General features: G+C 41.3%; 2 protein-coding genes across 2 annotated transcripts; one reads left to right on the forward strand and one right to left on the reverse strand.

Annotated features, from left to right (window-relative positions):
• The first annotated feature begins 49 nt into the window (after positions 1 to 49).
• SAMD15 (sterile alpha motif domain containing 15) lies at positions 50 to 10,991 on the forward strand. The gene is made up of 3 exons (XM_024568281.3): positions 50 to 2,013; positions 2,946 to 3,044; positions 7,863 to 10,991. The coding sequence occupies exons 1-3, from the start codon at positions 127 to 129 to the stop codon at positions 8,049 to 8,051; spliced, it is 2,175 nt and encodes a 724-aa protein (XP_024424049.2). The 5' UTR covers positions 50 to 126; the 3' UTR covers positions 8,052 to 10,991.
• A 460-nt stretch (positions 10,992 to 11,451) lies between these two features.
• Positions 11,452 to 25,270, reverse strand: NOXRED1 (NADP dependent oxidoreductase domain containing 1). Its single transcript, XM_024567419.3, has 6 exons — positions 25,116 to 25,270; positions 23,027 to 23,223; positions 17,636 to 17,816; positions 16,904 to 17,055; positions 16,075 to 16,297; positions 11,452 to 11,629 (listed from the first exon to the last, which is right to left on the reverse strand). The coding sequence occupies exons 1-6, from the start codon at positions 25,268 to 25,270 to the stop codon at positions 11,452 to 11,454; spliced, it is 1,086 nt and encodes a 361-aa protein (XP_024423187.1).
• Positions 25,271 to 26,723: the final 1,453 nt, after the last annotated feature.

Raw genomic sequence — 26,723 nt, forward strand, 5'->3', positions numbered from 1 at the left:
GAGGGAAAGAACTAACTAAACCTGGGGAGGATTCAGGAAGACCTGGCCGGAAGTCGCGGTATCCACAGAGACGCTGTCGGAAGTTAGGGTTGCTAGGAGGCCTGGGCGCGTGGGCTAGTCGGCGTGATGGGTGAAGTCCCAGGAGATTACGATTCCGGCCCCGATGAAAATGAAGACCTGGGGTCTGAGAGACCGCAACTGCCTGTGCTCCTTAAGCGAGCTGAACATGCGGAACCAGACGTCAGGGCAGAGGCAGTCCCGGAGCTACCTGAAGAGATGGACCCAGAGCCACAGCCGGAGACGGAGGAAGAGAACTTCAAAGACCTGGCGCCAGAGAGTACTAAGAATACACACCCACACCAAAACCCAAGCGGGACGCCCGAGGAAGAGAGTCCCAAGGAGTCAGAGATAGATATTTCTAGCAAGACTAAGACAGGGATCCCCGAAGAGGTAACGTTGGAGACATCCGGAGGGATGGTAGAAGAGTTTTTCAAGGATTTGGAGGTCCCTATGGATGAAAAGCAGGAGGAGCCAGACCTAGGGCCACCAGAGGAGGCCACGCCAGATGTTACAGAGGATGTATTCATAGAGTCAGCTAAGGAAATAGATCTGGAGCTGCCGAAGGCAGCGGAGTCTGAGGTTCCAAGGGCCACAATCAATGAGACAGGGTTAGAGTCAGTAGAGGAGACCGAACCAGGGGTTCCAGAGGAATTACTTAGGGAGCAAACTGAAGAGTCAAGTCTAGAACCTCCAGAGCAGACCAAACCTGACTTTCCAAGTGAGAAACCAAGAAAATCAATCGAAGAGGCAGTTCTGCAGCCACAAGGGGTGACCACACCAGAGTTTGCAGAGCAGACAGAAAGGGAGTCACCTGAGGAGGAAAGGACAGAGCCATCCGAGCAGACCATACTGGAGTTCGCAGAGGAGAAAGCTAGAAAGTCTACTGAGGAGGCAGGTCTGCAGTCTCCAGAAGATACTAAGCCAGGGGGTTCGGGGGAGACAAGGAGAAAGCCAAGTGAGGAAGAAGGGACTGAGCAGACTGAACAAGAGTTCCCAGACCAGAAACTTAGTAAGTATGCCGAGGAGACAGGAGCAAAGCCAACTGAAGGAAAAGTTCCCGAGCCACTAGAAGAGACCAAATCAGGGTTTCCCGAGGAAGAATCAAGAAAGCCAATTGAGGAAATAGGTCTAGAGTTATCAGGAGAGAACAAATCAGAAATTCAAGAGGAGATACAAAGAAAGTCGGCTGTGGAGAAAGTTCTGGAACCACCAGAAGATACTGAACCAACGGTTCAAGAAGATAAGCAGAGAATATCAGCTAAGACGACAGGACTAGCGCCACCACAGAAGTCCAAATCAGAGGACACGCTAAGAGAGTCAGCTGAGGAGAAAGGTCTAGGACCCCCAGAACAGACTGCACCAGAGTTGGCAAAGGACGAACCAAAGACACGGAGTAGATCAACTGAGGACACAGGGCAGGTGCCACCACAGAAGACCCAACCAGAGGTTCAAGAGAAGACACGAGCAGGGCCAACTAAGGACCAAGATTTACCGGACAGAGACTTAGAGTCACCAGATGAAGCCAAGTCACTACATAGAGAAGAGACATATAAAGAATTTGCCAAGGAAGATAGGTCAGAACCAATCAAATTGAAGCGTTTTGTAGAGAAAGACAAGCTACAGGATTCTGACTATGAAACGTTGTTAGTAAAAGAAACTAAACAAGTTGTGAAAGACTCTGTGTTAGAGTCTCCAGAGGTAGGAGACGTAAGCCCAGAAAATGCAGATTATATGTTTTCGGAAGAATCCTCAGAACTGTATGATATCAGCTATGAGTTATACCCCTCAGAGTTTCAGAGGGATTTAAGAAATTCCCTAAAGTTGAATAAACTGGTATGCGAAGAGGAAGAAAGGCAGCCAAAAGAAAGGATTGAGCTGCAATTTGAATGCCTTAAATGGGGCCCAGAAAAAGTTGCAGAGTGGATTAGCGAGTTAGGCTTCCCTCAATACAAGGTATGCAAAAATAACATTTTTTGAAATTATACTCATTCTTCTACTTCTTATTCTTCTAGCCTTACCTGAGTTCTTGCCTCTTCCTTATTAGGAGTATAGAAAAGTCCTGAACTATGGTAGAGGTAACTTGGATTTTAATTTTGGCCCTTCCCTTGATGGAAATTTTTATTTGGGGAGAGGAGAGGCGAGTCACATTTGTATGTTTTTCTTATTCATCGCAGTGATTTTACTTCACTGCCATCCTTGAATAAAGACTAAGAAATTTATATAGACCTCTTTTCACAGAAAACTGTATTTTTTAATAGCTTTCATCCAAGGTAGACTTTTTGGTACTTTGCGAAGTTGTTTTAGCTCCCTAACTTGAACTTGTACTATTAATCTTGTGTCTCAAATATGTCATATGTCATGAGCACCTAACAATACTAATTTAAATAGCCAATTAACCAAAAATAGTATTAAAAAAATAAAGTAAAAAGTAAATTCTTTTATTTCATTGATGCCAATTGTATTTTTAGGCTACTACAAAAAAAACAAAACAAGGTCTAATATTTTTTGTAACCTCATACTTAAAATGTAATTGAAGCATGAAAGAACTGATCGTATCATGCCGAAAAATTTTAGCAAAAGCTTAGATGGAAAATATGTGGGATTATTAGGATTAGTACTAAATTTAAACTTAATTTAAATTTAAAATTTGCCCGGTATAGAACAGGAGGAAAACATGATTTATTCCCTCCCTCCCTTCCCTACCCTCCTCCTCTCCTTCCTTTCCTCCCTCCCTTCTTTCCTTCCTTCCCCACCTGCATCTCCTTCTTCCTTCCTCTCTTCCTCTTTTCTTTCTTCTCTCTCTCCTCCCTGGCCCCTTCCCTCCCTCCCTCCCTTCCTTCCTTCCATCATACATCTTTTGAGTGATGTTCTGATTGTACTGACAGGAGTGTTTTACCACAAACTTCATCAATGGCCGAAAACTCATCCATGTAAACTGCTCAAACCTCCCTCAGATGGGGATCACAGATTTTGAGGACATGAAGGTGAGTTGTGTATCAAGTTTCCCCATAGACCACTGTAGCAATGCTGCTGGGTTCAAATGAATCTCCTTTTCTTCCTCCCTGGCCTCCAATTTCTGTCAGTAGTGTTGCTGGACTCCCAGCCCCCAGGCTCACAGTGGTTTCTTTCTCTCTCTCTCTCTCTCTCCTTTGATCCCCACAAAGATCCCATGAACTGTCAGTTCCTCGTATAGCATATGGTTTTCTCCATTCCCACTTGTTCAGACCTTTATTGCCTCATACTTAGAACATTCCAGCATGTAGACTCTGTGGGCCCTCTGGATTCAAGAGTACTGCTTTTAAACACTCACCTTCCAACCATATATATGCTACTCAGAAACCTGTTGGATCCCCTCTGCCTACATGATAGTCTCAACTCCTTAGTTTAGGGTTCAAGCCCCTCCACTGGTTTTCTTCAACCGCCATCTCCTCCCTGCCACTCTTCTACCTGAATCTTCTGCTCTAGCCTCACAGGTCTCACACCCTCCCACACCTGCCTCTTGCATTCCTCTTTCTGCAGCTTGCCCCTTCTCTATGGCTAATATGAATCTTAATCATCCTTAAGACCCAGCTCAATTTTCTTCTCCCCAAGAAGTCTTTCCTGACCTTCCCAGGTCACAGTAACCTCTCCTTCCAAGATCTCATACATTCTATGTCTCTACCACCCATTGGCACTTAAGTAACACCATATGTATTTTGCCTGCTTTGGTACCTAACTTGAAAACAAGTTACATTAACCTCTTTGGACCTCAGTTTCCTCAGATTTCTTCAGCAGCAACAGTCCATGACCATGTTTCTTTGCCTAATAATACTCTCCATTTATAGTGTGTAACAGTTTACAAAGCTTCACATACATAATCTCATTTATAACCTTTCCTTTAATACCAGCTCCCCATACTACCAGTGGTTTCATTCAGTACACTATTGCCCATAAATGGTTCTGCCTCAGTGGTTCTCAAACTTGGATAGTCTTCAAAAACAGATGAGATTTTTTTCAAAAGATTCCTGGGCTCCACATTCCAGAGATGTTGATTCATTACATGTAGGGTAAACCCTGGAATTTGTTCCCCGGGTGACTCTTGATCAAGCCTTAGAATCATATAATTCTGTAAGTGATATGATTTAGAAAATAAGAAAACTGTACTTGTTAATACCTAATCCCTTTTCCTGGCAATAAGAAATAAAGAAATCCTTTACATTATTAAACACATTAAGCTCTAAGTGAGCATTTAATCTCTTAAACTCTGCTAATAGCTCCCCTGATATCTCTGACTCTAGTCCAGCACCCCAAGGTTCAGTCTAGCCTTCCCATCCTTCTTACTCCCAGTCTCCCTTTGCTGCCTTATAACTTCCTTCTCTGACTCTTGGACACTGAGAAGCGCGGCTCTCCCTATCTGTAAATGTGTATCCCTGTGAGAAACGTGTTTGCCAGAGTACAGTGTTTGTGTACAGTTGTTTTTATCTTTAGCCTTTACACTGCCTAGACCAGTGATTTTATCATGGCACACATAAGCTAATTACTAAAACTTGGCAGCATACCAAAAAGGTATATTTTTTGCCAAACTGACAAAAAAAAAAAGTAGCCCTGGCTGGTGTGGCTCAGTGGATTGAGCACCAGCCTGTGAAAAGGTCACTGGTTTGATTCCCAGCCGGGGACACATGCCTGGATCACGGGCCAGGTCCCCAGTTGGGGGCATGTGAGAGGCAACTGATTAATGTTTGTCTCCCTCTCTTTCTTCCTCCTTTCCCCTCTCTCTAAAAATAAATAAATAAACAGGTATAATTTTGATTCATTCACACCAGACAGCTATTATTGTGTATGACAGCTGTTGTCATTTTTTTCTTTGACAATCTAAGGGAGAAGAGGTCAGTGCCCCGACTACATAGTCATGTATTATTGCCTTTTTAAAAAATTCTTGCAGCACACCAGTTGAAAATCACTGACCTAGACAAAGCACTGGTTTTCAAAGTCAGCTCCTTTCTTCCCTACCTCCTTAGTGACATTATGGCTTATTTTATTTTGTAATACAGTTAGTTTAATTTGTCCACAGCCTGTATTCTATCAGGGTTACCACAACATTCTGGCTTTTTAAAAACTTGCAGAAAGCCACACTGTATGCAGTTCTGTGGGTTTTAACAAGTACACAGGGTCAGGGATCTGGAACAATTCTATAACCCTAATATTTCCCCCGTGTCCCCTCTGCAGTCAGCCTCTCCCTCCACCCCAGTCCCTGCCGACCACTAAACTGTTTTTTGTCCCTTTGTTTTTGACTTTTCTAGAATGGCACATGAATGGAGTCAAATAATAATGTAGCCTTTGAGTTTGGCTTCTTTAGCAAAATGCATTTAAGATTAATTCACATTGTTATATGAATCAACAGGCAGATTTTAAGGAAATTATACATCTGTTATAATAGTGATGGTATAGGTGATTCCCATTTAAACCACAAAAATCAGGCCTTTAGGTTTAATTAAGGTAAACAATAGGTTCCAGTTAAGCAAATGTGCCTTGCTACTATAAGGTAACTAAGCAGTGTGTAATAAATTGATAATGATGACCTGGCTGGTGTGGCTCAGTGGCTTGAGTAATGGCCTGTGAACCAAAGGGTCACCGGTTGGATTCTCAGTCAGGGCACATGCCTGGGGTGTGGGCCAGATCTCCAGTTGGGGACAGGCAAGAGGCAACTGGTTGATGTATCTCTCACACACCTATGCTTCTCTCCCTCTCTTTCTCCCTCCCTTCCTTTCTCTCTAAAAGATAAATAAATAAAAATAAACTGATAATGAAGCAAATCCATCAGTTTACAAATACAAGCAACATTAGCAGCTTTTTCAAATCATGATCAGTGCACGATACAATGATGACGCAGTAAAAGTAGAATCTTCTCAAGAACTGTAAGTGTGGCAGATAGCTGCTTGAGACCGTAGGGAGCAGGTGCTCTGAAGTGATGCCAAGCACTGAGTACGAGCCACCATCCTGGAGTGTGGAGTTAAGTATCTTTAGAAAACTTCAATATTGATCTTCCTCAATACCTATTTTAATAGTCCTTACCAACTCAATTAAGTTAAGAGTAAGTTGCTTTAAGTCTTCAGCAAAAATAAGGTCTGTTGCTTGTTATTCATCAGAATTAAAGAAAGAACTCACAATTTTAGATAAATTTATAGCCCAGTGAACCTCAGACATACCTGAAGAATCACTGAATTAGAGGAGGGATGGTTAGAGTATATTTCGTGATTCCACATGTAACTGATTGCTTTATAACACTTTTAATTTCTATATTAGAAATTTAGCAGTACTGAACTCTCTCGGCCTACAGTGGGCACATAGCTATTTTGGTTAATAGTGAATATGTCTATGACCTCAGGGTTCCTCCTCGGGGCACCATCTGTAAACCTCAGTGAGTGTGTGAAATAACCTCTTCTGGTTAGGGACATTCAAAAGGAGAGTCAGGGTGTGATGCCGACCAAGCAAGGTGCTCAGTGTGGGAACACCAGTTATCAATAAGAATGCTTAAGAGCCACCTGTAGTAATTTGGATCTCAACTCTTAGAAACTTCGATGGCTACACACCTCAATGAGTATTTCCACTGGGCAGCGAGACAACTATGTCGATGCTCTAAGCACACCATCTCTAGAGTCTAAACAAAACCAAGTAAGATTTGAGAAGAAAGGTATCTTGCCTATCTAAAATACACGGCTAATGTATTTGCATCAGGTTTAGCAAAAACATGGGAAGCTTTGTATCAGGTTTAGAATTGTCTGTGGCATGAATTTTACAGTCTTGTAACTATGACCAGTAGTTTTAAACTTAAAAAAAAAAAAATCCATTCCACATACTCCTTTGGCTGTGTTCTAGCAGGAATTTCATAAACGACAGTCTCATCCAGACACAGAATATGAATCTAAATAGCAGCATTAATAACAGACCTATGATTAAAACTAAAATTTGAAAATTCAATGACAGCTTAATCTAGGACATCAAGTGGTACAGTGCTCAATGAATATAAATTATGCTGTAGAAATACCTAGAATTGTGGCAAAAGATGCTTTAAAAGAATATACAAGTATAGGTACTAATAAAACAGCTGGAACTTTAATGTCTGCTGTTTAGTGTTTAAGATGTATTTTTAGTGAAATGAATAAATATTGCATATTTTTTTTACTTTAAAAAAATATTTTTTTCTTTATTTTTTGATTCTAGAGGGAGGGGGAGGGAGGGAGAGAGAAACATTGATGTGAGAGAGAAACATCAATCAGTTGCCTCTTGCACATGGCCCAACCAGGGACCAAACCCATAACCCATGCATGTGCCCTGACCAGGAATCAAACTGGCAACTTTTCGGTTTCAAGTATGGTGCCTGACCAACTGAGCCACACTGGCCATGGCCATAATAATTTTTTGTAGCTGCAGGTTAATTGAGCTTCTTATAAACGTGTTATTTATTAACCTTCCCAGAGATAGGCATGGCTCCTAATCTGAACATACTATTTGCCTAGATGGTTGGTCAGATTGCTCAGCCAAAAGAAAGAGATGAACTCATCCATAGCCGTCTCATGTAAGGGCCTAGAAACATCTTTAAATGAGATTTAAAAAGATAAATTATGTTATGTTTCTCTTAAGAACTTTGTTTTGATAAGGCCAGGCTAGTAAGCCTTTCAAAGTGTTATTTTATTAATTTATTTTCCTATAGAGATAACTTAAGGGGCTAGCATTCAAGAGGCCTAGGAAACTAAGTAAGACTGCTTTGATATAGTTGTATTTTCAGGTTAGTTCCATTAAAAAAAACCATCCTTGTGTTTCAGGTCATTTCTCGGCACACGCGGGAGCTCCTGGGAATTGAAGAACCTTTATTTAATCGCTCCATCAGTCTTCCCTACAGGGACAATATTGGCTTATTTTTAGAGCGAAAAGGTCATACTGGGGTAAAATCTGATTCCTTGACCTTATCAGAATTTGTGGAAACAGCAGGATTACAAGATTATGAGCCATGAATAACTGTCCCTCACTTGAATGAGACATTATCTTATGAGCCATAAGGAAAAGCCACTTCACTTAGCTTGAAAGATCAAACTAAATTACTTGGGGGAAGAAGTGTGGTCCTGTGGGGTTTTCTTTTTCTCCTCTTCCTTAAGATTCGGAGGTCGAACTCTGGGCTCTACTCCTGGTTCTGCCGCCAACTCCCAGCACCTTCCCTTTATTCATATTTTCATTTAGATTCAGGTTAAAACAAAGATAGCAATATTTCTCTTTCTGGGTAATTGTAAGAATTCCCTGGTAAATTCTAGTAATGTATCTGGTAGCAGGAATATGTTGGGTCTCCTGCCACCCCAGATAGTCCTCTCCACAAATGCAGAAAAGGAAACAACTTTATTGGTGAATCAGCTTTAAGTCAAACTGTGATGCATGTCACAGATGAGCTGCTTCAAAGATTGCCAAGACAAGGAAATCCCACCCTCTCGTATAGCCTGGCAGACACAGTCCCTTACACAGTATTAACTGTCTGTATCCAAGGCAGAAACTTCCCCATCTCTCTTACAAACAGGAAGTGATTCCTCAGGGCCAGGCACTTGGGCTGGACTCCCACAGATTTGGGGAGACCCAGCACCCTCCTCCTGGGTGCTCACATTTCAGAGATGTCTCCAAAGGCCCCCCAAAAGTCAGTCCTGGGATATAAAAGTGGTAGATGATTTATCCAGCTCTTTAAAATATTGAAATACATATCAAAAACAGGGTGGGGGTGGGGAGGACTTATAAGTTTTCTGAAGAAAATATTTTAAGAAAAGGAAGGGGGAAGCTCTCCCTTCTGGTATCAGAGAAATATATTTTTTAAATACATTTGCGATTTGTATTTACCTTTACAAATAGCATTGCTTATGAAAGTACCCTTTGAACCAGGGTGTGAGGTCGGTTTACAGGGCTCTTTTATGTGGTACCTGCCAGACCTTTAGAAAATGAAATTCGGGCCAGAGTTGACCCACGAGTGGACTGCTCAAAAAAAATTACAAAATGCTTCTTGTTGCTTGAATAAGTCCAATTCCTGCCCAGTTTTGTGGTCTTTTTCTTTCTAGTGGCACTTCTTGATTCCAAAAACCACTACAGAGCTGCCATCACCCAGCAGGGCGGCGACGCATCCTGTCCGGCTCCCTGCACCTGAATGAATAGTCAGAGGGACACATTGCTTGCTTCTCTTTCCTACCGAGAGAAGGAACAGTGCCTCAAATTAGCATTCATACCAAGTGTTCATTTCTTTTTAGTCCTCACCTGAGGATATGTTTGTTTTGTTTTTAGGCTGGTCATTTTGGGAGTGAACTGTCTCCCTAGTACTCTTCCAGTTTCTTTTTTTTTTTTTTTAATTTATTGATTTTGAGAGAGGGAAATATCAAATTGTATCAAAATGTTGTTCCACTTACTTATGCATTCATTGGTTGATTCTGGTATGTACCCTGACCTGGAATTGAACCTGCAACCTTGGTATATTGGGACGATGCTCTAATCAACTGAGCTATCCAGCCAGGGCCCTAAAGATAGGTTTTTCCTGATGAGAGAGAGAGAGACATTGATTGGTTGCCTCCCATACGCACCCAGTCAGGGGATTGCACCTGCACCCGAGGTACGTGCCCTGACCAGGGGTCAGACCTGCAACCTTTTCATGTCCTAGATGACACTGCAGCCAACTGAGCCACCCAGGCAGGGCTGAGTGTTAATATTTGGTGATGAAGCTAATTTTTTCCCCAAATTGGACTAACCAAATTTTACCTCAATCAATTCAATACCATTGAGTTTGCCTGACTCATAATTAAGCAAAAAAAGAAAAATGTATGTGATTCACCTGGGGCCGTAGTAGTTTTCTTATGCAGTGAATGGCTTTGCTCAAAAGCACTTAGCACTTGGCACATGGTGGTTCTGTTCAGTGACAGCGTGGTCAGCATCACCTTTCTCGACCTGATGGCCACTGCTGTTGTTTTCTACTGTATTCCAGCTGACAGAGTATTTACAGAACATATGAGGGGGAGGGGACCCCAAAAATGGAATCTTTCTATAAAAAACTGGGTATTTATTCTGACACATGTAAACTCCAGTCACCACCAAAGCGCTCTCCATTCGCTGCAATGCACCTACCGAGATCTTTCCCATCGTTCAAAACAGTTTTTGAACTCATTGACTTGGATGCCTTTTAGTGCTTCTGCTGTTTTTGGTTTCACCTCTTCCACATCAGCAACACATTTCCCTTTGAGGACTTTTTTCATTCCAGGAAACAATAAAAGTTGCTTGGGGTGAGATCAGATGGATAGGGAGGATGGGGCATGGGGCTCATGCTGGTTTTGGTCAAAAACTGCTGAACACTCAGTGCGAAGTGGGCAGGTGCACTCATAAATCACCCTTCATGAAATGGGCAAACACTTTGAAAGTCTTCAAAAATATTCACTGAAGCCGAACACAGCCGCTCACAACACCGCCAGCTGGTCCACTGACACAGATGGGTACCTAGAACACTTACCTAGCAGGGGAAGCCTGTATTACAAGGGGCCTGCCCTTCAGAAGATAATCCTTGGCTCTTTGGGCCCCCCCCAAAAGAAATAAATTAGCACTGTGGAAATAAGATCTATATTTTTAAAAATTATTTTTAGTCATTTAATATAAACACCAGCTATTTTTTTAAATGGTTGCATCATTGCCCTGGCCAGGTGCCTCGGTTGGAGTATTGCAGGTTCCGTACACCAAAAAGGGTGCAGCTTCCATCCCTGGTCAGGGCACATACCTGGGTTTCGGGTTCCATCCCTAGTCACGGTTGCCCTCTCTCCCTCTGCCCTTCCCTCCTTCCCTCCTTCCCTTTCTCTCTAAAATCAATGAAAACATATCCTAGGGTGAATTTAAAAATAAATTAACAAACTAATAAAATTAAATGTTGTTATGGTTTAAAATACTTTAAATGGGAACAGCTTTAATGATAGTTGAACTAAGCATGAAATGAGTCATAAGTTGTTTACATTTTACCTCCATATAAAATGGTAGGAATATCAAGCTGTATCATTTCTCAGCTACATACTGCTACAGGAAAAGAAGCTAATAATGACACTATACCTTCTTAAATTTAGCTCTTAGAAGAGGGATAATTTGTATTAACAAGGGTGTCCTGGGGAAGCGGCTTCCTTAAGTGTGTCGGGTTAGGTAGTTTCATTTGGTAGCTTCTAAAAGCCAGATACCACATATATTCCACTGTAAAGGACCTCTCACTTTATTCTACATTTTAAAGAGCCATTGGTAGCATTTTCTAATTCCTTAGTGCCTAATACACGGCAAACACAATACAGTCACGTGACTCTCGCCCTCAGTTGTGATCCCAGTACACCCACGGCAGAGAGCGAATTCCGGTTCCTGGGGTCTCCTCTCTCATTGGGATGGAGAGCCTGTGCAAGCCGCACAGTGCTGTTCTTCGGGTAGGGAGATGCCAAATGACTCACAGTACAGGTGGGTGAGGTGGTCCTGGAGAGCAGGAGAGGTCAGGAGGCTCTCGCTAAAGGGAGTTTCCCTGAGTTGCACAGTAGTCAGATCGAACCAGGGGAAAGCCCTGGGGTGAAAAAAAAATACTGTTACTTTTTTGTGTGTTGCATACATCTGATCTGGCTGTAAACATTTCCTTTCACAAATGGCTCCTCCACTGGGAAATAAGGTTCTTCATTTTCTATATCAAACTAATTAAAATTCATAATTAAATCAAACATTAGCCGAAACTGCTTAATATGTGGATTTAATTATACTTATGATGCACTTTCACACGTACATTTTTATAAGTGTGTTTTGGGAGGAATTCATAATTAAAGAATGATTATAATGGTAATATTGGCATTTTTTTCAGCATATTTTCCTTGATTTTAGGAAGAGAATACATAAGAGGATCATGGGCGCTAGGAATGGAAAATATCTCATTTCTTTTCAAATATCCTCTTAAGAAAGGGTATCTTCTTCAACTCTGTAGGGAAAGAGTAGAAGTTAATATGCTCGTGAATACCCTGCAGTTTACCGCATGCTGAAAACCACATTTCAAGCTGGTAGGAAAGAATTGGCTCCTCTATAGTGTTAGGACAACCTAACACTCTAAAGGGAATAAAAGATGTTAAAAATCCTAAGTTTATTAAAGATTTAAATGTTTTTAAAAATAAAATCAAATCCGGGGGTTGTGCAGGGCAGATGGGAATAAAGGGGGGGAAATGGGACAACTGTAATAGCTTAATCAATAAAATATATTTAAAAATGAAAAAAAAATCCATAGAATATTTGGGATATTCTAGAATATAGAATATTTGGAAAAAACATCTAGAATATCCTAGATACTCTATCTAGGATATAGAATATTTGGGGATGAAAACGGTCTTTATAAGCTTGGCTTGAAACCCTGAATCCATAAAGAAGTGATTTGACCATTTTGCCAACAAAAATTAGAATCTTCTGAACAGTAAAAATATACCAAAAAAAGAGAAATAATATGAAAAATATTTCCAATACTCAAAACATATTTCTACTGAAAACCTCCTATAAAACAATAAGTAAAAGCAAACAATCCACTTGAAAAATAGGCCAAGAACATAAAATGACAGTGCGCGAGAGCACAGAGCAGCAAGTTTGGAAGCTGGAGAGAATAGGGACGGATAATAACACTAAGCGAAGGCAGGGCCTTTCACATCACAGAACCTGCAGAAGAATCGGGAAGTATTGGGCCGAGTACATCTGGAAGTGGGGCCAAAATGGCCAAAAAGAGGATGATGGCTTAAAAAATCTTAAGAAGGAGAATGACCCTCCCAGTACCCTGCCCAATACTGCCCCATCGGGAGACAGTCCCTCCTCCTCCTCCCTGACAGAAGGTTTATTCTCTGGACAAGGTTAAACAGAGGGTCTCTGGGCAGGGGGACAGTGGGCACTGCTGAGGGCAGAGATAGGCTGAAAGGAGGGAAAGTAAATTGGAAAAGTATAAACTGAATGATAAGACCACCCTTCTCCCTACACACAGCTTCCTTTCCCCAAGTTGGGGCCCAAAGATTTAAAGTTACCAATATTCAGAGTTTCCCAAGAAAACAGCTGACCAAATCACTCCGTAGTAAAGACTACAGTAGTAAACACGGAATTTTAGCAAGTAGCTTTTTGGTAACAAGGATCTTAAAAATGTGAGTGGTCAAGATTCTCCTTGTACTTGAAGAAAGCCTCTAAAATGAATGATAGAAAAAAAATGGATAAGTAAAATCAGGTGAATGATAGAGATCAGAACACAGGGTCAGAGGACAACTCAGGAAAGATAAAGCTCTGTCAAAGGGATGAGCGGCGGTGTTGCATAGTAAAATGACGAGAGGATGCTACAGAAAAGAGGAATATTTGGCAACTAAAAAAAAAATCTCTGGGCTCTGGCCATGTAGCTGAGTTGGTTGGAGTGTCATCTGGATACACCGAGGTTGCGGGTTCGATCCCTGGTCAGGGCACACGCAAGAGTCAACCAATGAGTACATCAATAAGTGGAACAGCGGATAGATGTATGTTTCTCTCTCCCTCTCCAAGCAACCCATGAGTTTGTAAAGGAGTGGACCAACAAATAGATATTTCTCTCTCTCCCCCCTCTAAATCAACAATTTTTTTTAATTTTTAAAAATCAAAATAAAGCAAAAAATGAAAATATGCCCAAAGTATGATAGCAAAACACTATAGTTGAGGAACTCTCTCAGGAAGCAGAGCAAAAAGACAAAGACAACGAAAATAGGGAATGTTGTAAAATATCAGATTAGTCCAGAATGTCCACCATTTGACTAATAAAATATTGATAAAGGGAGAGCAGAGGAAATGGGAGGGGAAGAAATTATTGAAGACACAATTGGAGAACTTGACCCCCAGAGTGAAAAGGACCACTGGATATTCTTTTCTTTTATGGGTGGCAGTGGCTTGGGTACTTGTTTTACCATAATTTATTAAACTGTGTATTTATGAATTTATGGAATATGTACTTTTCTGTGCATGTGTTATATTCGACAATATCTTTTTAAGGGAAAAGAAAGAAAAGGCCCATCAAGCGCCAACACAGTGAATTAAAATAGATCCGCATCATGAAATTTCAGGATACTGAAAGTAAAAGACCCTACGAGCTGCCAGAGAAAAAAGAAACAGGTCCCAGACACAGGATGAAGTAAAAAACTAGAATGACACTGTGCCTCTCTCTCAGCAGTAACTCTAAAACCTGAAAGACAGTGGAGTAATGCCTCCAAAAGTCTGAAAGAAAATTATTTCTAACTTAGAATTCTATGCCTGGCTATGTTCTCAATAACATATTAGGTTAGAATAAAAACATTTTTCAGACATAGTCTCTGAAAATTACTTCCTATACATCCTCTTCTAAGGAAGCTATGGGAGGAGGACCTGATCCACCATGATGAAGGAGTAAACCATGCCAGAGGAAGAGAGCTCCAGAAAGAGATCCAAAATGAGAAGGCAGTGAAGGGAATCCTGGGATAATGGGGAAGGGAAATCTCCAAAATGAGCATATCATAGGTCATTGGTGATTAATTGGAATGCAAAAGAGAGAAGAATCAAGGATTCTTCCAGGGGTCTGGCTTGAACAACTGGTGAAGAAGATTGTAACTGGATGAGAAGCACTGGAAGAGCAGGTATGAGATCAGGGATGCTTCTGGGCACATTGAGTGTGAGTGGAGATGGTGAGTGTGAACATACCTGGACAAGAAACTGACATCCAGGCTAGAGATACAGACTTGGTTGTGTCGGGGTAAGGATGGCAACCCAAGTCCCCGAAGTGGAAAAGATCACCCAGGAACCAAGTATAGAATTGAAAAGAAAGCAAACCTAGGACAGAGTCCTGAAAATTCCCAGATTTAAGGATGGGGCAGAAGAGAAGCTGGTAAAGGAGGGGCTGGAGAGACAGGAAGAAAATGAGGAGAATGTGAGGGTATCAGGAAAGCCAAAAGAACAAATAGCTTCAAGAAGGATGGCAATGTTCAATAGTCAAGGAAGAAAATGATTTGAAAGTGTCTCGTGAATTTCGTGATAAAAGGGCATTGTAACAAGGGCAGCAATTTTTCCTATTAGATTACCAAAGATTAAACATCTTGCACTCTCATTAGATTACCAAAGATTAAACATGCACCCTGGCTGGTATGGTTCAGTGGATTGAGTGCTGGCCTGTGAACCAAATGGTTGTTGGTTCGATTCCTGATCAGGGCACGTGCCTGGGTTGCGGGCCAGGTCCCCAGTGGGGGGCACATGAGAGGCAACCACACATTGATGTTTCCTTCCCTCTCTTTCTCCCTCCCTTCCCCTCTCTCGAAAAATAAATAAATAAAAATCTTATTAAAAAGATTAAACATGCAATGGTACTCTCATACACTACTGGTGGAAATAAAAATAAGCACCATGTTTTCAATAAGCACTTTGGAAATGCCCATTAAACAAAATATATATATAATCTCTAACCCAGAAATATTATTCTAGCTATTCAACAGAAATAGTGGTCCACATATGCCAAGTAAGTACAAGACTGTTCAATGCAGCCCTTTAGGTAAAATTGCGGGGGGGCACTACATCGCCCTCAAGAGGAAATAGGATGAATAAACTTAATTAAATGTATCAATGGATGCCTATGGTGTTGCTCATACATGAAATTGATACGAGTGTACTAACAAAGAATGTATCCATTGTCATGTAATAAGTGAAAGTGCAGTGTGTATAGGCCCCATGTTTCTAAAATGTGTATGTGGATATGGATGTGTACACTTTAATAGAGTAGCAGCATAAATATGTTTGTAAATGCATACATAAAAAGAAATATAAAAACCATGAGAGGTTCTCTATGAAATGGTACATGGGAAGCAAAGGAGAGCTTTCACTTTTCTACAAGTTGGATTTTTTTTTTTACAAGAATGTATTCTCTCTCTAAATTTTCAAAGATAACATGAAAGGAAAAAGCACAGCGTCTGCCAAGGCAGCATGTGGGGGAAATGAGACTGGCCAGCCGTTAGGCCTCACCTTTTCTGAGACAGGTTCTCAGCATAGCCTTTGCTGAGAAAGTCCCGTAATTGAAATTTTGGGCAAGACGCTCCATCCTTCCCGCAGTCCTTGAAGTGCTCAGAGAGGAACAGCTCATTCAGCAGCTGCAGTGCTTGTGAGTGACGCATGGCCTTTGCCGTACAGACATTTAGAGCTGCGTAGAACACCCCATCCAACCACTTGATATTGAGGATTACTCCGCCTGCACATCAACGATAAGGGAGAGACGAGTTAGCACCATCCAAAGGTTTGCAGGGAAACTGGGAAAAACCCAGGATGGTGAACAGCCACCTTTTTCCCGAGACAAGTCGGTCACAGGAACCTCAAGATATGCAAACACTACCTGCCCCCGGTGACCTTTGATAACACACGGTGTGTTGACCCTGCCACGGTAGGACAGCTGTGACTAATGTGGACATTGCTAACGGCAAAAGCATCTCTAGGAATTTCTAGAATGACCCTGGCCAATAAAAAGGGACGAGAGAAAACTGCAAGATTAGAGCAGGGAAAAACCATTCAGTCCCAGACACTGCATCCTCCTGTTTAAAGATTAAATGGGCTCCCCCTCTGGTGGTTTCCAGTTCATCCTTAAAGGGTCCGAAAGTTCAGACTTCTCAGCTTTCCCTTATTAAGACTGCTTTGCACCCCCAAAGCTGTCCCTGCACAAAACCTACATAGCTGAGAAGGTACCTAGCCTGTACTCCCCCCACACTCACCCAGCACACACACACAGGGATCTAATAAGATAGCAACAGGCCAAGAGGAGGGTAAGTTTTTAAGGAGTGCCAACACTAGGGTGAGCCATTACCAGCAGGATTGCAGGGGCAGGTAGCCTGAAGAACCACAGGATCTTGGAGAGCAGCTATGATTTCCTTATTGGCCCCCCCAATGTTGGCAAAACCTTCAACACACTGGTACTGAGGCCGCAAGATATTGGTGTGGTTCAGTAGGTTTTTCAACCTGAAAGTAAAGCCGCCAAGACATGGAGCACAGAGCCAGGATTGAAATAAGCCACGTGATCCACTGAGTTCACACCTAACCCCCACAAAAAAAAAACCCCACCCACCCCACACCCACACAGCACAGGTGGGGGTCCACACCAAGGGCGCTACTTGTCAGTCAGACTGTTTACCCAGCTGCCTAACCAACGCTTACTGAATGCTGCCACTCGCCAGGCACTGGCCTAGACCCTAGTGTACCAAAATAACATTTGACACATGCTCTCAATCACTCTTCGCACTGTCGACTGGTGGTTTCCCTTCTCACTGATGCACAAGGGGACACAGGTCAACTTCAAGGAGTGGGAGGCAATGTTCTATTGCAGTTCTAAACATTTGCATGTCAAAGAAAATGTCCCACCCACAGGTGTGGATTGACACTAGAAAGGGCGGCTGGACCCTTCTGCAGGTGAAGCAGCTTCTACCTTACTTACCAGGGAATGCCCACTCCAACGGGCAGGAGCTGGGTGGAGGAGGGAGGCAGAAGCCAGGGCTGAAGAGAGCGCACGTCTGCCAGTTCCGTGCTCCCCCTAATGAGATACCTGGGTAATGGGACGGCAGATACAAAGCTGTATACAATGCAGGTGTTTTCGAAGCTGGTTTGTATTTCTGTGCAGATACTGGGCAGCTGAGATGGCAGGCAGCAGAGGAACACCAGGTTGGCCCAGGCCACCAGGGAAGAGTTATTGTAAAAGCACTGAACTCCCAGTTTCTGGAACTCATCTGGGAGGGATAAAGGAAGACAGAAAGATCACAGTACAGAGGAGTTGCACTTGAACACCACCTATAGGGAGAGGAAGACAATTATTTTTTCTCAGCTCTTGTGGTCACATAAATGAGAAGAGATCCCCTCGTGCCATCTAAAGCCACGCAGCAGTGCCCTACCCCCATTGCTAAAGCAGCAGGTGCTACTGTAGCTGTGCTTGAGGGTTTAAGACAATTTGTCCTTTTCTCAAAAGCTAGAGCTTTTCAGATATTTTTTTTAGGAAGAAAAATATCTGAAAAAGCCTTCTGCTCCAATTTATCATGTGCCAGACAATGTGCAAAGTACTTCATATGCATTATCTAAGGAAAACTTTGTAAGGGCCTTATTATTCCTGTTTATTAATGAGGATGGGCCGACATTACTCAGCTAACTGGGTTGAGTTGGTAGGAAAGACTAAGTAAGAGAGTGGAAGAGTCTAGGTCGGGGCTGGGAGTTTAGGAAAACACAGGGTGGGGTAAAAGTAGGTTTACCGTTGTGAGTACACAAAACACAGAGTTTATTCCTGTATTATTACATACTAATTATTGTATTGTTTTTCCTACAAACAACTGTAAACCTACTTTTGCCCCACTTTGTATACTTATAGTTTCTGTAAGGTATATACAATTTAACGTTAAGATACTATAAAGACAGAAATGTGATAAATCATGTAGTTGCATAAAAACACCTCTTGGTAGTTAATCTTTGATTGTACTTATTGCAATATGTATTTTCAAAAGTAAAAATGTAAAGTTACATATGGTAGTATGTCTTAGATATTATTGAAAAAGAGAGTATTAGACATGGCAGAGGTCACTTCTTTTTTTTTCTCTTTTTAAAAAAGTTTTTATTGTTATTCAGTTACAGTTGTCTGCATTTTCTCCCCATCCCTCCACTCCACCCCAGCCGAACCCACCTCCCTCCCCCACCTCTACCCTCCCCAGGAGAGGTCACTTCTTAACTAGCAAGGTACATGGTAAATTTGGTGCTTAAATTATCCGGGAACTCAGGTACTTAGAGGTAGTCAGTTTAGAAAACATGCACATCCATTCTTTTCTTATGTGGTTCTCAAAAGTACATAGAAGCTGCTGCTAAGCTTTTTGAATTCTTGCTTCCTTACACAACATGCAGTGATATTCTAAAATACTAACTTTATTATTAATAAATATATTCCTTCCCAAAGAATATATGTACTTTATTGAAATGTCACAAATACTAGTTATGTTGATAATATTTTTCTTAATTTGCCTTAAGTAATGAAATTTTAAGATTTCCTTAATATGGAAAGAATATTTACAAATTAATATGAAAAATACAGCATGCCAACAGAAAAATTGGGCGAAAAGGACTCAAAAAGGGCAAAATAGCAATAAACCTATAAAAATATGCAACTATTATAGTGATCAGTGAAGGACATATTAAAATAAGAAACATGCATAATAAGGGCTATATATGATAAACCAACTGCCAGCATCATACTCAATGGGCAAAAATTATAAGCGTTCACCTTAAAATCGGGAAAAAAACAGGGATGTCTGCTTCCACCTCTTATATTCAACATAGTACTGGGTGTCCTAGCCACAGCAATCAGACAAGAAGAAATAAAATTGGAAAGTAAAAAGTAAAACTGTCTTTATGTGCAGATGATGTGATACTGTACATAGAGAATCCCAAAGATTCCACCAAGAAACTTCTAGAACTGATAAATGGATTCAGCAAAGTAGTGGGATACAAAATTAACATCCAGAAATCAGTTGCATTTTTATATGCCAATAACGAACTAACAGAAAAGGAAATTAGGAAAATAATCCCATTTACAATGGCTTCAGAAAGAATAAAATACCTATGAATAAACCTAACCAAGGATGTTAAAGACCTGTACTTGGAAAATTGTAAGACACTGAAGAAAGAAATTGCAGAAGATACAAATAAGTAGAAACACATGTTGTAGTCATGGATAGGAATAATTAAATTATTAAAATGTCCATACTACCCAAAGCAATCTACAGATTCAATGCAATTCTTATCAAGATTCCAATGATGTATTTCACAAAACTAGAACAAATATTTCAAAATTTGATATGAACCACAAAAGGCCCCACATAGCAACAGCAATCCTGAGAAAGAAGAACAAAATTGAAGAATCATGCTACATAATATCAAACTATACCACAAGGCCATAGTAATCAAAACAGCATGGTACTGGCATAAAAACAGACACATAGATCAATGGAATGGAATAGAGACCCCAGAAATAAACCCACACCTTTATAGTCAATTCATATTCAACAGAGGAAGCAAGCACATACGATGGCTAAAGATGGTTTATTCAATAAATGGTGTTGGGAAATGAAACTACACCACACACAAGAATAAATTCAAAATGGATTAAAGACTTAAACATCAGACCCCAAACCATAAAAATCCTAGAAGAAAACATAGATAGCAAAATTTCAGACATAGGTCGTAGCAATATTTTATCAGATATATCTCCCCAGGCAATGGAAACAAAAGAAAAAACAAACAAATGGGACTACATCAAACTAAAAAGTTTTGCACAGCAAAGGAAAACATCAACAAAATAAAAAGACAACCCACAGAATGGAAGAACATATTTGCCAAAACATCTGATAAGGGGCTAATATCCAAAATTTATAAAGAACTCACAAAACTCAACACCAAAAAAACCAAACCACCCAGTTTAAAAAATGGGCAAAGGAGCTGAACAGACACTTCTCCAAAGAGGACATACAGATGGCCAATAGACATGAAGAGATGCTCAGTGTCACTAATCATCAGAGAAATGCAAATGGAAACCACAATGAGATATCACCTCACACCTGTCAGAATAGCTATCGTCCATAAATCAACAATCAACAAGTGCTGGCGAGGATGTAGAGAAAGGGGGACTCTTTTGCACTGTTGGTAGGAATGCACACTGGTGCAGCCACTGTGGGAAGCAGTATGAAGATACCTCAAAAAATTAAAAATGGATCTGCCTTTTGACCCAGCAATCTGACTCCTGGGAATATATCCAAAGGAACCCAAAACACTAATACGAAAGAACATAAGCACCCCTATGTTCACTGCAGTATTATTTACAATCACCAAGATATGGAAGCAGCCCAAGTGTCCATCAGCAGATGAGTGGATACAACAACTATTGGACATTTACACAATGGAATACTACTCCACCATAAGAAAGAAGAAAATCTTACCCTTTGCCAATAGTATGGATGGACCTGGAGAACATTATGCGAAGTGAAATACGCCAGTCAGAGAAAGAAAAATACCATATGATTTCACTCATATGTAGAACCTAATGAGCAAACTGAAATAACAAGGAAAATAGAGACAGACTCATAGATAGAGAGCAGGATGACAGCTGGGGTGGGGAGGTGAGGGGGTGGAGGGATTGAGCAAAAAGGAAAAAGGACTCATGGACGTGGACAACAGTGTGGTGATTGTGGGGGGTGAGGGAGGTATAAGGGGACTAAATGGTAATGGAAAAAATACAATAAAAAATGAAATGTATTTTTAAAAAGAAAAAATAAAATAAATGTTTAAAAGGCATATTAAAATAGCGATTTTTAAAAAACAGAAGCTCGGAATTGAGTGTCGTGTAATGGGTGTTCTTACATAATGCTGGTGAAAGTTTACACCTCAACAACCTTTTTTGAAAGTCAGTTTGAAAAAATGTATTAGAAGTTTCTTTAAAAATTAAAATTTAAAAATTAATTATACCTACCATATGACCTATCTATTCCACTCCCATGTTTACCCAAGAAAATTAAAGCACTTGTCTGCACTAATATTTGTACACGAATGTTCACAACAGCTTTACTTGTGACAGCCCACAACTGGACACAACCTGGATGTCCATCAGCAGATGAATAGGTAACCTGGGATATTTATGCAATGAAATACTACTCCAAAATAAAAAGGAATATCAATACATGAAACAACATATATCTCAAATCTATCTCAGAATAATTGTGCGAAGTGAGAGAAGTCAGACCAAACAACAGTACAAATTGTATGATTCCATTTGTATAAAATTCTAGAAAACGCAAACTAATCCACGATGATAGAAATCAGATCAGTGGTTTCTTGGGTCGGGGGCTACAAGGACGTAGAAAGATAGGAATTATAAGGAAACTTTTGTGGGTGATGGATAAGTTCATTACCTTGTGTTGATGGATTCACAGGTATATACATGCATCAAAACATCAAATTGTACATTTTAAAAATGTGCAGCTCGTTGTATACAAATTATATCTTAATAAAGCTGTGCCTGTTCTTTGACCTAGTAATTTTATTTTAAAAATTATGTATAAGGAAATCCAATGTGGCACAGTTACACAAATTATCATACAACCATACTTTGTAATACTATACAACCTTAAAATCATGATTGTAAAGAATGTTAAATAATATGAGAATATGCTCAAAATACATTAAGTGAAAAAGGAGAATATAAACAACTGTGTATAGTATCAGTTATTGATGTAATCTGATATAATCAGAGAAAAAAACATTTAGGAAATGATATACCTGGTAAGAGGATTATAAGTAGTTATTATTTACTTTCCAATAGAATAATTTTCTAAATTTTCTATAACATGCACATAATATTTTACATTTATAAAAATTATTTAAGCATAATTTACATATAGTGCAACTCGCAGATCTAAAGTATACAGTTTGATCATTTTTGACAAATGCATACACCCACGTAATTCATACCTCTTTCAAGAGCTAGAACATTTCCACCTCCCCAAAAAGTTCCGTCGACCTCTCTGGAAACAAGTGTTCTGATTAGTAAATGGAATCATTAGAAAACTTTTAAAAATTCAGCAAGTGTTATTTTTAAAAACACAAGGCCAAATGTTTGGAACTTCTTAACACCCACCAGACTAACTGGTCCAGTTAGATTTGAATTCTGCTGCGAAAGTTTCTCTGTATCAAAGACCGAGAAAAATATCTCACCACCAAGGATACAAGGAAGAAAGATAGCTATGAAACATTTAAGTGGAGAAGAAACTTGTTAGGAACAAGTTAAAAACCATCTTTTCCAGCTCTCCCCAGGCCTAGACAGCTGAGAACTCAGCAATGCTGCACGTGAAGATTCCCATTTCCCAACAGCCTCATCACCCAAGCCCCCCTTCTACAGGACACTGCTCCTCACCCAGGGCCTCTGGCCTCCGAGTGGAGATCTGCAGCCTCTCAGCAGGGATGGGGACAAGCTGAAGCAGTACGTGGGCCAGCTGCTTCCCAAGGTGGCCACCTCCAATGATGCCCACCTTTAGCTCATCATCGTCAGGAGTGTTGGCAGGCGATTCAGTCAAGGGACATCTGGAAGGTTGCTTCTCCTGCAATGATTTTCTGGAGAATGAACACAAACATAAATACACGCTCACCCTGGAGTTCCTCCTCACTGTCAGCCTCTGATGTTCTCTGCTGTAACTTCCTCACATGGCAGGCTGGTGGCACCTTGAGTCGTTCAGAGATGAGGCATTCCAGTTATGTGCCACGTGTGCAGCATCCCTAGGGAATGAAATGCTCTTCCCGAGTGAATTCTCCAGAACGTAAAGCGTACCCCCTCCAAGGACCAAAACTTGTTTAGAACATTTTTAAATGAACATTTTTTATTACCTGTGTTGTGCATGTCCCTGCCTTTTTAAACACAAGGTCTGGGTAGGAAAACTTTTTGTGGGCTCAGGGCCGTCATTGTGAACAGCCACTGCTGCGGTCCCGTTCCTCGTCTCCTGTGCAGACAGCTGTCAGTGTCCCTGGCCGTCAGGGTGAGCACACCTGCCTCCCACCACACACCCGTGCTTTCTAGTTTGCCGTGCCAGTCCTGCACAGATCCAGGAAACAGGTAACTTAGCTTTTTGTTAAACTAAAAGAAAACGGTTTATAATAAGGGAAAACAGACCTAAGAAATTGAGGGTCAGGGATTTGAGCCCTCTCTTTATCTTTTTTTAAGATTTTATTTATTTATTCTTAGAGAGGGAAAAGGAGGGAGAAAGAGGAGAGAAACATCAATGTGTGGTTGCCTCTTGCGTACCGCCTACTGGGGACCTGGCCTGCAGTCCAGGCATGTGCCCTGACTGGGAATTGAAGCGGCGACCCTTTGGTTTGCAGGCCAGCACTCAATCCACTGAGCCACACCAGCCAAGGCGAGCCCTGTCTTTCTAGAGGTTCACTTACTGTTGGTTCTGGATGTATTTTCTCGGCCCAAGATAAACAAAGTCTGACCTCAGAATACATAAGGCATTGCTTTATGTTGTTATATGGCAACCTTCTATTTTGTATCTCAGTGCAAATTGGAGGGTTTTTTTAAAATTAAAGCTCAAAAAAATAAAATAAATACAAAGTAAAGCTCTAGAGTTTCCATATAAGCAATCACAAGCCACTTGCTATTTAAAACTTCTCTCTTGGTTGGAAGGAGAATGCTTTCTGTCAGTGCCTGACCCCTCCAAATACAACATCCCTCCTGGAAGTTTCATATACTGATTTCTCACCCCTCATCTTGGATTCAACCCATAGGTTTGTGCATTCTTATCAGTCAGCCAGTTGGCAAACTCATTGAGCAACCTGCCTCCTTGGGTACCTGCTGTATCTATAACATGTTCAGTTCAGATCTGGTTCCATCAACAAGGAGTTAGTCTAATTTCAGAGAAAAGTAAACTGAGAAGTAGACTGGGGCGGGGGGTGGTCAAATACTCCAAGGGTGACTTAGAGTTACAGAATCCAGGAGCTTAGTCCTAGGTACCTGGCTCTCACATGACTTCTTATTTAAGTGTCTGAAGCCACATTGATTGGACTCAGAGCTTCTCTGCAAACCAGTATTCCTGGTTTCAAGCAAGTCATCTGGCCATAGGGACCCCAAAGTTGCAGGTGGCTTTCCTGTGAGGGAGCATTCCACTGTTGGCCCCACAAAAAGGAACTCAGCTCATTTTCATGGAATGACATGCCATTGGTATCTGTGGAAGACACGAGTGAATGAATGAATGACTGATGAATGAACTGATTGCTTAACGAACCCACTCACTGAAAGGAAATCACCACTAACCCATGCTTTATCACGGAACCACAGCCAAGGGACCCTAGTACACATTTCTCTGGTGTTTTCAGATCAGGAGTAACAGGCAGTGGGTTGGAAAACGTGGAAGACACTTACCAAAGTTATCCTCTGATATAAAAAGTTAAGGCCATGTGCATTCCTTGCAGTGAGATTCTTCTGTCTGCTTGACCCTGGAGACGTTGCTTACCTCAAATTATGGAGCAGCTTACAGAAGAAGGTTGCGTGGGCACAGCCCTTGATCATCAGCCCCTGGCAACGACGCTGCAAATACAGCCAGCTGCGGTCTTCCTCTTTAATCCCGTGCTCGAACTGCAGGGACTCAAGGTCCTCTAGCATGTCCATTCCCAAGCCACCATCCCCTGCAGTGACAGAGAGCAAGCAGTTTGGCTCCTCGTCCTGGAAGAGGAGGGGGTCTATGCAGGAGGATGTGTGTGCCCGCGTCACAAGCTCCTATGGTGAAGGGCTTCAAAACCTGTCTCCTCCCAGTCCTGCCCTTCCAGCTCGCATCCACTTCTGGTTCAGCGTGAGTCCTGGAGAATTCCCCAGCACTGACTGACTGACTACCCAGGAACTGAGAATACCTGGATTCACGAAAAACCTGAACAGAGATCCCAAGTAACGTTCCTCCATAGGCACTTCTTTCAGCAGATGCATTTATGTCGGCAATGGGTTTCATGGGTCTCTTGGTCTACGACTTTCTCCCTCCCATTTCCTCCCATTTTACAGATAGGACTCGCCCTGACTGGCATGGCTCAGTTGGTTAGGCATCGTCCTACGAATGGAAAGGTCGCCGGTTCGATTCTAGTCAGGGCACAGACCTGAGTTGCCGGCCAGATAGAGGGCATGTGAGGCAACCAATCCATGTCTCTCTCACACATTGATGTTTCTCCCTCTCTCTCCCTCCCTTCCCCTCTCTAAAAATAAATAAAATCTGTACTTGAACAACAATAAAATAATTAAAATAAATAAATAAATAAATAGAATCTTTTAAAAGTACATTTTAAAAAAAGAAATAAGACTGAACACTTAGACCGCATTTCAAAGAAATTCTTCCCTTCCATCAAACTCTGTGCGCCCCTACAGAGTAGAAAAGACCCCAAACTAAATATCACGGCCCTTGGCCTACAGCGGGGACATCTACACTTTAGAAAATGAAGCCAAAGAAGTATAAGCCCGTCTACATACATCTCTCACCCACCCAGCTGAGGAGAAAAGGGCTCTGCTCCTCATTAAGTCTGGTCCTCAGGGTAAGAACTACATTTCCCGGAAGTTCCCTACCCAAGAAAATTGCCATTATGACTCCTTAGCTACCAAATTACTTGTGGCTGAGCCTTAAAGGGGCCAGCCTCACCTAGAGGTTTTCCCCACCCGCAACGTGAGGACATGAATTCCTTTCATTACTTGTAGAAGTGCCACACCAGGGCAGCACGGGATCCTCCTTTTCCCTCCAGAAGGTTCTGGACTTCCAGATTTTTTTTTTGTAGAGTGGGATATCATACAGATCTTAGCACTACTCAAGGAGTTATTTTTCAAACCCCTGCTTTTTGTGTTCAAGAAGTCAACAAGGAAGATAAGTTCTGGGGGTCTACTGTACATCATGGTGCCTATAGCTAATGACATTATATTGCATACTTGAAAGTCGCTAAGAGCAGATCTGGTGTTTTCACCACAGAAAGAGAAATGGTAACTATGACATGCTGCACACACTAATTAATTAGCTCGACTGTGGTAATCCCTTCACAATGCATATCAAATGGCCATGTGGTACACCTAAATATATATAATTTTTATTTGA

This window comes from Desmodus rotundus, chromosome 7, assembly GCF_022682495.2.
Source record: "Desmodus rotundus isolate HL8 chromosome 7, HLdesRot8A.1, whole genome shotgun sequence".
Taxonomy (NCBI): Eukaryota; Metazoa; Chordata; class Mammalia; order Chiroptera; family Phyllostomidae; genus Desmodus; species Desmodus rotundus.

Coding starts and splice junctions, on each gene's coding strand:
- SAMD15 (XM_024568281.3), top strand. CDS start 127: ATGGGTGAAGTCCCAGGAGATTACGATTCCGGCCCCGATGAAAATGAA. Junction 2,014..2,945: donor TAGGCTTCCCTCAATACAAG/GTATGCAAAAAT, acceptor TTGTACTGACAG/GAGTGTTTTACCACAAACTT. Junction 3,045..7,862: donor CAGATTTTGAGGACATGAAG/GTGAGTTGTGTA, acceptor CTTGTGTTTCAG/GTCATTTCTCGGCACACGCG.
- NOXRED1 (XM_024567419.3), bottom strand. CDS start 25,270: ATGGACATGCTAGAGGACCTTGAGTCCCTGCAGTTCGAGCACGGGATT. Junction 17,056..17,635: donor TCTGCCGTCCCATTACCCAG/GTATCTCATTAG, acceptor CTTTACTTTCAG/GTTGAAAAACCTACTGAACC. Junction 11,630..16,074: donor GAGAACCTGTCTCAGAAAAG/GTGAGGCCTAAC, acceptor TTTTCACCCCAG/GGCTTTCCCCTGGTTCGATC.